The 12,200-nt window shown below is 38.7% G+C and overlaps 1 protein-coding gene across 1 annotated transcript; it reads right to left on the bottom strand.

Moving 5' to 3' along the window:
• Nucleotides 1–11,522: 11,522 nt before the first annotated feature.
• On the bottom strand, nt 11,523–12,200 carry LOC125582524. The gene has a single exon (XM_048749264.1). It carries the CDS (start codon nt 12,198–12,200, stop codon nt 11,523–11,525), a length of 678 nt encoding a protein of 225 aa, XP_048605221.1.

The raw sequence follows: 12,200 nt of genomic DNA, 5'->3' as shown, positions 1-12,200 counted from the left end.
TTTTTTTTTCTTTTTTTTCGAAAATGACATTTTACTCTCTCACCCCTCATCATCTTCAAGTGATTACAAGATTGCCATTGTCATCAATACCACAACCACCATGAACAACCAATTTGAAGCTCTTAATGCTCCCAAAATCGATTTACCCTTCTTCTTTTTCCAATCTTGTGAACTAAACACAACATATCTCTCACTTTCTCTCCACAATGAGCTAAAAAAACCCAAGATTTTGATTCTAAATTTTTTATGGTTCATAGAGTCATAGAAGCTAACGATTCTGGGTGGGTTACTTTCGTTTGTGATTCTGTGTGCTTGGAGAAGCCTTATGTATGCTAAGGAACTTATCTCACCAATTTAAGGTATGACATCGAGTTTTTTTCCAGATCTGTTCGTCAGACGACTTACTTGGGAAGTCGTCTGGCTGCAGACAACTTACCTGGAAGTCGTCTGGTCAACGCAGAGGTTATTTTTGCAATTGACTTTGAAATCTGTAACCTGAGACGACTGAAAGTTAGTCGTCTGTTTTTGTTTGGTTTCAAAAAAATTTCCAAAGAACCTAGACGACTTACATTTCAGTCGTCATAGGTTAGTTTTGCATTTGACTGGATAATTTCAGAAGTTTGACTTCCCCAGACGACTTACATTTCAGTCGTCTGGCGAAAATTAAAATAATATTTTTTTAAAAGTAGACGACTTACAGTTAAGTCGTCATAGGTTAGTTTTGCAATTGAAAAAAAAAACTTCAAAATTTAATTATACACAGACGACTTATACTTCAGTCGTCCACTAGATGACTTACTTGTAAGTCGTCCAGGATTTTTTTCTGAGATTCTGGTCAAACCTCGTAAATCCTGGACGACTTACATTTCAGTCGTCTCGTGGACGACTGAATTATAAGTCGTCTGTATATAATTAAATCTTGAAGTTTTTTTTTCAATTGCAAAACTAACCTATGACGACTTAACTGTAAGTCGTCTACTTTTAAAAAAATATTATTATTTTAATTTTCACTAGACGACTGAAATGTAAGTCGTCCAGAAAAGTCAAACTTCTGAAATTATCCAGTCAAATGCAAAACTAACCTATGACGACTGAAATGTAAGTCGTCTAGCTTTTTTGGAGTTTTTTTTTTAGCCAAACAATAGTAGACGACTTATTTTTCAGTCGTCCGAAATAACAGATTTCAAAGTCAATTGCAAAAATAACCTCTGTGTTGACCAGACGACGTATAGTTTAGTCGTCTGGACAACTTAGATTGAAGTCGTCCGCGTCTTCTCCGCTAGTTTTTAAGTCTTCTACGTTAGTTTTTGAATAACTTGTATTTTTAAGAGTGATAAGTAACTTCAAGATATGTAAAACTCATATTTACAAAATATGTTCTCTCCCTTAGTTTTACTAAATTTGACTAAGTTTTTCAACGCAAACTTATAATAAAATATGATATGCTTTGACTAGTTACTATTGTTTGTTTCCATCTCTTAAGTATTATTGTTATAGACAATAATGATGACTATTGTTATGAGTTGGAAGAAGGGTTAAAATACTTCTTAAAATGTTGTATCAATATAAAGCTACCAACATTCTTGTTTATTAAGATGAGAAAAAGGCCATTGGAGTTTATTATTGCATATGAGAGATCCAAAGATAAGAAAAAGGCTACTGAAGTCTATTATTTCATTGATTTGTAAATGTGTAAACACATTGTTATCACATTTAATACATCTTGGAAAACATTATTACTGATTTTACAAAAAATTCACAACTAAAAGAGTAGACATGCAATTCACAAAACAGACCACAAACAAAACTATTATAGATCATTCCTCTACAAAGACAAGCTTGGATTCCACTTGAGTAGACAAGACCACACGACTTTTAAGAAGTCCAAACGACTTCTAAGAAGTCCAGACGACTTCCAAGAAGTTCAGACGACTTTGTCAGAAGACTTTTAGGAAGTTCAGACGACTTCCAGACAACTTTACAGGAAATCCAGACGACTTTACAGGAAGTCCAGACGACTTTACAGGAAGTCCAGACGACTTTGTCAGAAGACTTCCAAGAAGTCCAGACGACTTCCAGACGACTAACAGGTAAGTCGTCCCAGAAGTCTTCCAGATCTGAAAAACCTGCATATTAAATCCAGATCTGAAAAACCTGCATATCCAAAAACGTTCAAATGGCTTAAAAACATAAAAATGAGTGAAAGATTAGATAAATCTACCTTTACAGAACACACAAAAATACATATCTAAAAATAATAGATCTACCTTTAAATTAGTGGAAGATGAGTACCATCTAATTAAAAACCTGCAAAAAGATAGATTAGTAAGAAAGATATGAGACAAAACTGGAAAATTCATATAAAGTTTGGTGTTTTCAAGTCAAAGAGATTAGAGTGGGTTTGGAGAGTTTTAGTTTGGGAAAAAAGTAAGAACTTTATACAACAAGAAATTACCAAATGAAGAAAAATCAGACATAAGAACTTACCAAAACGCTCAGATCTATTATGAAAGGGAGACTTCGTCAGAAGACTTCCATGAAGTTCAGACGACTTCCTGGAAGTCCAGACGACTTCCTGGAAGTCCAGACGACTTCCTGGAAGTCCAGACGACTTTGTCAGAAGACTTCCAAGAAGTCCAGACGACTTCCAGACGACTTCCAGACGACTAACAGGTAAGTCGTCCAAGAAGTCTTCCAGATCTGAAAAACCAGCATATCAAATCCAGATCTGAAAAACCTGCATATCCAAAAACGTTCAAATGACTTAAAAATAGAGAAAATGAATGGAAGATTAGATAAATCTACATTTATAGAACACACAAAAATACATATCTAAAATTAATAGATTTACCTTTAAATTAATGGAAGATGAGTACCATTTGATTAAAAACCTGTAAAAGAGATAGATTAGTAAGAAATACATGAGACAAAACTGAAAAATTCATATAAAGTTTGGTGTTTTCAAGTCAAAGAGATTAGAGAGAGGTTGGAAAGTTTTAGAATGATGAACATTACATTTTTGTTGCAGCCATTTGAGAGGAGGAGAGAGAATGTGTAAATTTTTCTTTATATAGGGAGACAAAAAATCCAATTAGATTAAATATTTTTTACTCAGACGACTTCCTGGACGACTTACATTTCAGTCGTCTGGTGAAGAAATTACAACAGACGACTTACATGTAAGTCGTCCAGAAGAGTTTAATATTTTTAGCGGGAAATTAAATATTTTTAGCGGGAAACTAAAATAGAAGACTTTCGAGACGACTTACAAGTAAGTCGTCTGGTTTAAATTATTTAAGCGGGAAAATAATTTTTTTAAAAAATTTTAGGCGGGAATATTTGGACGACTTACATGTAAGTCATCTGTTTTAATTTCTTCACCATACGACTGAAATGTAAGTCGTCCGAGTAAATTATTCAACAGACGACTAAAATATACGTCGTCCGAGTAAATTATTCAACAGACGACTGAAATATAAGTCGTCCACACCCTAAACATAACCCCTAAACTTAATTATCTAATTAAAGACTTCATAAAATCAAATCAAACTTGAAAAGTGTTTACTATACACATAAATAAACACATATAGGTGAAAACTAATTTTTGAAAAAAACATTTTAGTTTTCCAAAATCTAACCCTAACAATACATACAATACTACAACATATGTTTGCCAAACTCCTAAACCAAAGTATTTCATGATTCACTACTTCCACTCATCTATCTTCAAAACAAATCAATTTTATCATATCTTAATTTATATCACTTAAAACTGTTTATAATTACTTGATTTTTATTTTTCACGCATCAAAATATTTTTTTACAAGATTTATAAATTATTTTTAAAATAAACCGGTACCAGACGACTTACACTTCAGTCGTCCAGACGACTTCCAACATCTCAGACGACTCAGACGATTTACTAGGGCTATATTCGTAAAAATGGCTTCTGTTTTTTTGTTTGGTCACAAAGGGCTGAGCTGTAATTTCACTAGGCTTTTAGGTTAGTTTTGCATTTGATTCAAGTTTGGGTATAAGTTTGGGGTTAAAATCAAGTTGTGGGTTAGTTTTGGCAAAAACCCCCCAAAAGAAACCATGCATGTCATTGGTGTCAACACATAAATAATTAAAACATAGACATATTAACATAATGCTAATGCACACTGAGGGGTTACAGGGTGCCAACACAACCAAGGATGCACTACTTGTCTTTATCGACACAAAACATTTGGCAACACGAAAAGAAAAAAATTGGCAGCACGACTGGTAGCATTTACGTTTACAAACATCACATGATTCATATCCCATATACCATGACCAGCAACATATGCTTTTACAAGAAAAAAATATATTTTGTTAATGTATACCCTTAATGGAAATGAAGAAGATTTTGAAGAAGCAAGCAATAAACGGCCCATATCAAAGGGCAATCATGCTGCAAGATAATGTGTGGAATGGCTTTCAAGTCTCAATAATATTAGTGAGTCATTTAGCTAGATATTTATGTTAAAGATTAAAGTTCATTCGTTAATATTAAATTAATATTTCATTTTACAGTATCAGTTAAATGAGATGATCAACATGGTTTATGGTTTGTTTTTTTTCTTCACGATTTTCATTGTTTTGGGGATTTACTGTTAAGATTGATAAACTGGGGTAATGGTTTATTTTAGCTCAAGCTGATGATACTAAGATTTATTTCGATTTCCTGTTTCAGTTTTAGTAAAAAAAAAAGTTATAATGCATTGTGCATTGAACAGCACAGATAGTGTCAACTGTCAACGAGTGTAGAAAACGACGAAAACAAGAAGTATAGATTAGAAAGTAATGGGCCGCAATACTTAATAAATGGGCCTATTATGAGCTCAATGTGACAGATAAAGACAATTCTCTACGGGTTCTCCGCCTAAAATCAAATTATTATTTTTTTGAAAAATTGAGTTTTTGAAGTTCCTAAAAACCAGGACTTATCTGATATCTTGTTTTGTTGTAACGGACGTGAGAAGGAACATATGCAGAAATAGATGAATAAAATCGATTTAACTACGACACGGATATTTAACGTGGTTCACCCCTAGGGCTACGTCCACGGACAAGAAGAGATCTTATTATTGGAGGCGATATTGAGCTTACAAAGTGCAAATTTAGGATTATTTCGAATACAAGATATATATAGTAGCATCTTGTATCTAAAACTCTAGACTTTATGGACTCATGAGCCTAAGCCCACGATCAGATGTAACATCCATAATAACTTGATGCAACGCTCCTGATGCAACCGAGTCGGTATGATGTACGTGATGTAACATCCATCGCCTAAATGTAACATCCAGATTCAAGGCATATCAACAAATCTCCACCTTGACTTGAATCCTCCCAATAACAGATGTACCAGATGCACCTTCACGTGCCAGATATATCAGATGCGTTTCTCTGCGCCAGATGTACCAGATGCGCCATCAGTGCCAGATGTACAAGATGCACTTTCAAGTGCCAGATGCGCCATTAACGCCAAATGTACCAGATGCGTTCTTCAACGCCAAATGTACCATCGCTCTCTTTGCTTCAGATGTCCATTCAGACCAGATGTGTTGCTACGACGAACCATGCGCCCTTTAACGGTCAGATGCTCAACTAGAGCCAGACGTTCGTCATCAGCCAGATGTCCCAACGGACCAGATGTCTCAACATACCAGACGCCCCAACGGGCCAGATGTCCCAACGGACCAGACGCCCCAACGGGCCAGATGCCCCAACGGACTATCCCATATACATGGTGAGATGATCATTTGCAGTGCACAAAGTACTGATAGGTTCACCTGAAGACATCACGAACCTTGTCAACACCTCATTAATATAGGCCTTCTGTGACAAGAACAACTCCTTCTCCCTATCTCTGAAGATCTCTATCCCTAGAATCTTCTTTGCTGCACCCAAGTCCTTCATCTCAACTTCAGAACCCAGAAGCTCCAGCTTCTCGATGTCACACTTCTCCTCAGCTATCATCATGTCATCCACGTCGAGTACCAAACATATGAACGTCGCATCCTTAAACTTACTCACATAGACACACCAATCAAAAGGACTTCTGATGTAGCCCAACTTGATTATATAGCTGTCGAATCTCTTGTACCATCGTATGAGAGACTGCTTAAATCCATAAAGTGACTTCTGAAACGTACACACATAGTCATCTTTTCCAGGAACTTGACAACCATTCGGCTGAGTCATGTATATCTCCTCTAGCTCTCCATGAAGAAACACTGTCTTCACATCAAATTGCTCAAGCTCCAAGTCCTGACATGCTATCAGCGCTAGCAACACTCTGATGGAAGTATCTCTGACCACAGGTGAGAACATCTCATTGTAGTCTACTCCCTCTCTCTGACATAACCCTCTTGCAGCAACCCAAGATTTATACTTAACTTCTTATGCCGATGATGCTCCATCCTTAATCTTGAAGACCCACTTGTATGTAACATCCCTTCTCCCCGATGGTAATGTGACCAGATCCATGTATGATTCTTCTGATGAGACTCCACGTCTCTCATTGCAACATGCCGTTTCTCAGACTCGGGACTAGAAACGGCTTCCATGTAGGTGGATGACGCATCCACTTCCTCTGCAACCTGAAGTGTATAACCCACCATATCGTCAAAGCAATATCTCTCTGGTGGCCTGACAACAACCCTTCTTGGTCGATCCTTCGCAATGCTATGCTCTATAGCGTCAAGCTGTTGAGTCTCCGTAGACTCCAACTGAACATCTTCTACACGCTCCTCTTGATTTTCTGTAAGTTCCTGCACATCGATCACTTCCTGATCATCTTGCATCTCCACCTGTTTATCAGTGCTACCCTTTTCTGCTTCTGAACTGGACCCTGAGCTTCTAACCATAGATGTTTCATCAAAGACAACATTCCTGCTTAGAACCACTCGGTTTTCTAATGGAGACCATACCATGTATCCCTTGATTCCATCACCGTAATCCATAAACACTCTTAAAAGTGAATATTCAGCAGATCTACCTGACCACACCTCAGAAGGTATCCTGCACTCGATGCTTATGTGGGGGCCAAAATTTATCAAGTAGCAAGCCGTGTTAACTGCTTCAGCCCAAAACCGCTTCTCCAAACCAGCACTCGAGAGCATGCACATCAATCTCTCTAGCATTATCTGGTTTATCCATTTTGCAACACCATCCCGCTGTGGTGTTCTCCTGTCTGTAAGATGCTTTGGAGATGTTGCATCCTTACAAAACTGTTTAAACTCTTCCGAGCAGAGTTCCAAACCAATATCAAAATAAAGCAGATCTTGCTTCGACAGATGTTGCATCCCACGATCACCCATATGTCCAAGCCTCATATGCCATAGCTTAGTCATATCTTCCTCTGGGATCTCTGGCGATGCAACATTTGCTGAACCGGTAACCGTTGTACCCTTCAGTAAATACAAAGTACCATTCATGAAATCCTTCAGAATCACATCAGAACCCCTGTAGACATTCAAAACTCCATCGCCACCTGAATATTTGAACCCTCTACTATCCAAAAGACTCACGGATATCAAATTCTTCGTCATTGATGGAACATGCCTCACCTTGTTCAATGTGCAGAGTCTACCATCATGTGTCCTGAGCTTGATTGAGCTGATCCCTGCAATCTTGCAAACAAAGTCGTTTGCCATCTTAATCTTGCTGTCAAGTACCTCAGTGTACTCTGAAAACCACTCTCTCCTCGGTGTCATATGGTAGGATGCTCCTGTGTCAAGAACCCACACATCAGAAGAGTGTGTGTGTCCTTGCACAACAAGAGCGATGTCATCGTCAGACTTGGTTTCATCATTGGCTACTGCAACAAACCCAAATTGTTGCTGCTTCATCTTGGGACAGACTGACTTCCAATGTCCCTTCTCTTTGCAATAGTTGCAAATATCAGATGGCTTAGGACCTCTTGGAAACGAATTCCTATCTTTCGAAGTCCTTCTTTTCCCATGTCCCTTCACGCCACTGACAAACAATCCTGAAGCTTGATTGTCTGTCTCTGAGCTGGATGCCTTATGGCGCAATTCCCGACTATGAAGCGCCGACCTAACTTCTTTCAGTTTCACTGTATCTTTGCCAACAATGAATGATTGCACGAAGTTCTCGAAGGAGTTCGGCAGAGATACCAACAGGATTAGTGCCGCATCTTCATCCTCCACCTTAACATCGATGTTACGCAGCTCCAGTAATATCGAATTTAACTTGTCAAGGTGATCGCGAAGCTCAATACCTTCTTGCATACGCAAGGCGAAGAGGCGTTGCTTCAAAAGTAGCTTATTCGTTAGAGATTTTGTCATGTACAAACTCTCCAACTTCTGCCACAAACTAGCAGCCGTTTTCTCATCCGACACTTCGATGATAATCTCGTCTGCCAGACATAACAAAATTGTTGAGAACGCTTTCTCTTCCAGAGCCTCCAAATCAGCTGCTTCAGATTTCTTCCCTAACAATGGTCCCCAGATGCCTTGTTGCTTCAACAACGTCTGCATCTTAATCTGCCAAAGACTGGAGCTATTTCTCCCATCAAACTTGTCGATCTTCGCGTTTATTCTAGACATCTTCTCACCAGATCACCAACCCCGAGCTCTGATACCAGTTTGTTGTAACGGACGTGAGAAGGAATAGATGCAGAAATAGATGAATAAAAGCGATGTAACTACGACACGTATATTTAACGTGGTTCACCCCTAGGGCTACGTCCACGGGCAAAGAGAGATCTTATTATTGGAGGCGATATTGAGCTTACAAAGTGCAAATTTAGGATTATTTCGAATACAAGATAAATATAGTAGCATCTTGTATCTAAAACCCTAGATTTTATGGACTCATGGGGCCTAAGCCCACGATCAGATGTAACATCTATAATAATTTGATGCAACGCTTCTGATGCAACTGAGTCGGTATGATGTACGTGATGTAACATCCATCGCCTAGATGTAACATCCAGATTCAAGGCATATCAACATATCTTAATATTTATTTTCTCACCTAGAAATAAATTCAAAATGGACAGGTAAATTCGTTACTAAGAATATGCTTACACTCTGCCACGAAGGTAAGTAAACAAGTAGCAACTAAATAACAAAAATAAATAAAATGAGTTAGCTTTTAATTAGGGTTCTTCAAGCTGAAGAAATCAAGACCTTTTATAAACAATAAGTCATAGTTTCAAGGGACACAAGAACATACAAAACATATATAGAAACCATATGAGACCGTGATCATGTCTCCAAATGTAGCAACAAAGATAGTTTTAATGCTTTCCCTGAGTTTTTTTTCTTCAACTTTTCGTATGATCAGGTGAAGAAGAAGATGTTTAAGATACACATATGATTATTTCTTTTACATTTATTTTGTTTTATTTGTAATCAGGATATGGTGCAAAAGCAGCCGTCGATGATGAGTGTTACTTTAGAAGCGGGAGGGTCTCTGGTGGGCTGTTGCCGGAGCTATTTTCCGATGACATTGCTCTTACACCCTCTGTTTCCGGAAGCCTCTTCTTCTCCATCTGTAAGAGACTTCCATAAACTTAAACCTTTTCTACATATACTAAATAAATACTAACTAACACGAAATCTAGGCTTTAACAGTACGTTTAAAATAAATAGCATAATCATGGGTTTCGCTCCAAAATTATGTAGGATAAAAGCCATCAAAGTCCTTAACTTTCATAGTAAGAAACATTATTTTCTGGTGTCGTATATTCGAAAACAGGATTTTCAGTCCGGCTGAGATACTCTCCAAAGCCATCTTCTGTGCTAGAGAATGGATTGTCGCTCAACCTAGAGCCCAACCATCACACTCGGCACAAACGGCATCTGCAATCCGGCCTCCTCAAGCAACCACAGAGACTACCAGCTACACTGATGCGGCTTGGAGCCAAGCCACGAACAGAGCAGGTTGTGGTTGGTGCTTTATGAATCATGAGAATGTTGTTTTCCTGCAGGACGCCAGAGTGTTCGAGTTCATCTCATCGCCACTTATGGCCGAAGCAATCGCCATCCAGTCGGCTCTCCTCCATGCTCTAGAAGCTGGAATTTTAGAAATCTGCATCAAGTCAGGTTGTCAGGCACTCATTGTTGCCCTATCCTCGAAGCGTCATCCGGCGGATCTCTACGGAATCACTCGGGACATCGAGACACTATCCCTACGTTTCACGCGCATTTCATTTTGTTTCATTTCGAGATCTCTGAACTCTTTTGCTGATTCACTAGCTAAGTCTGTAATGCACTCCTCCTTCCCCAACTAGTTTGCTTGGGAGTTTAATATTAAGTTTGGTGTTCAAAAAAAAAAGAAACATTATTTTCTACATATACTACACATTAACAGTAAATACAGACCTAAATTCTGTGGTTAAAATACGAGATTTCAAATGAATAGAGAGCAGTTCACCCTCTATGGGAACCCACAATTTCAGAAAACAATGAACCAAATTGACCTCAACCAAACCCTATATTAGCCACTGTAAATAAGAGAAACAATATGCTTGGGTATGAACGGGGCCAATACTTGAAATAAAGAGGCAGCAGAAAAAATGGATAAGTTAGTTTATTTTAACGGCAGAAATCATTGGAAAGATAAAGACCTTTAATAGCATAGTTTTTTGTTGTTACAAAGTCTGACTTTCCTAAGTATTTGTACGTATACATGCGAGTATCTAGCTAATGCGGTAAAGCCCATCTATATGTGTATAAAATTGTTAATAGCTTATCCACGCATATGTACCTTTGTTAGCTGGCTAGCTAAAATCTGGTTCTCTTCTCTCAACAGCTTCTCCTGTTTCACCAAGACCACGACATTTTACACCTTAAACACGCTCCAAAACATCCTCATCACAACTTGGTGAATCAGCAAGGAGGAGTTTCCATTTTTTTATCAAGATTTTAACGGGCTGTGTTTCATTAGACTTTCATTTCAATGAAGCCAAGAAAATATCAGGAAACTAAGAGAAGACCAAAAGACATATCAAGGGACTAGAGCCTAAACATGGTTTATTTGTTGGAATGTTCAGAGGCTAAGAGGATTCAGAGATCAGCATAAGCGCCTGGCGGCTAATGAAAACCAAAGCACTAACCTTTTCTTCAAGATTTTTCAGAAACTCCATCATTAGTTGTGTCTACAACAAGAAACTTCGGATTGTGTCAAATTGGAAAGATGATCCAAAGTTGGGAAAGGTCCGAATATTTTGTGGAATAATCATCTGAATCACTTAGTAGAGCATATATATACCTTCCTAGCTCTAGTTATAGACAGAGCAGCCTTGAACTGCTCTTCTAAGGAATTTAGAGACTCTACACTTGCATCATCGACTTTGGCTTCTTCACACTTTTTTTGCTAAGAATATGAATTTCATTACTAGAATGGGCAGGTTGTGTAATACAAAGGTTAAAGCATACAGGAGAGCACCATGGCAAAAAGAGAAAAAACATGGTGTAAACCCGAACTAGATTAGCAAATGCAATAGATGATAAAACAGAGGTCTAGGCGAAGGCAAGCCAGCGCCTAAGGAGCCCACCGAAAGCCTTCATCTTTCGTCGAGCAAGAATGGTATCTTTGATCAGCCTGTCAAGTTGCTTGAACAGAGCCGCTGGTGATGATGACATGTTGTTGTGGAGACGGCTATTGCGCTCATACCAGAGGATGTAGATTGTTGCTTGGGCTGCAAGACGACGCAAGGTAGATGAGTGGGTGGGGTGCTGAGAACCCAGCCAGGAAGTGAAAGTTGTCCAAGTGTGGAAGGTGAAGGTTCTGTATCCTAGTCGCCTTGTGATCAGAGACCATAGATGCCTACTAACTTCACATCTTAAGAACAGGTGGTCCCTGCTCTCCTGCGCATTTCCACACAGGCAGCATGATTGATCAACAGAAAGACCCCAGGAGGCTAGACGAGACCTGGTTGGCAACCTGTCGAGATGAGTAACCCAGAAGTGAAAAGCATGACGAGTTACTGCACCCTTGAACCATACATTAGCAGTCCATTCCTGTACAGGTCCTCGAGGCCGTAAAGAATCCCAAGTGTACTTTGCGGAGAATTTTTCCAGTTCCATTTCATTCACACACCAGAAATATTCATCGTCAGGATCAGAAGGAAGAGGTACCCTTACCGAGGAGAGGTGGATTTGGAGCTCCAAAGCTCTATCTGATCGAGCATGCCTCAT

The sequence above is a fragment of the Brassica napus genome, chromosome C2 (assembly GCF_020379485.1).
Source record: "Brassica napus cultivar Da-Ae chromosome C2, Da-Ae, whole genome shotgun sequence".
NCBI lineage: Eukaryota > Viridiplantae > Streptophyta > Magnoliopsida > Brassicales > Brassicaceae > Brassica > Brassica napus.
This window is presented reverse-complemented; position numbering and strand designations above follow the sequence as displayed.

What these genes read in the sequence shown, in the direction of transcription:
- LOC125582524 (XM_048749264.1), bottom strand. Translation starts at nt 12,200, where the DNA reads ATGAGGCATGCTCGATCAGATAGAGCTTTGGAGCTCCAAATCCACCTC.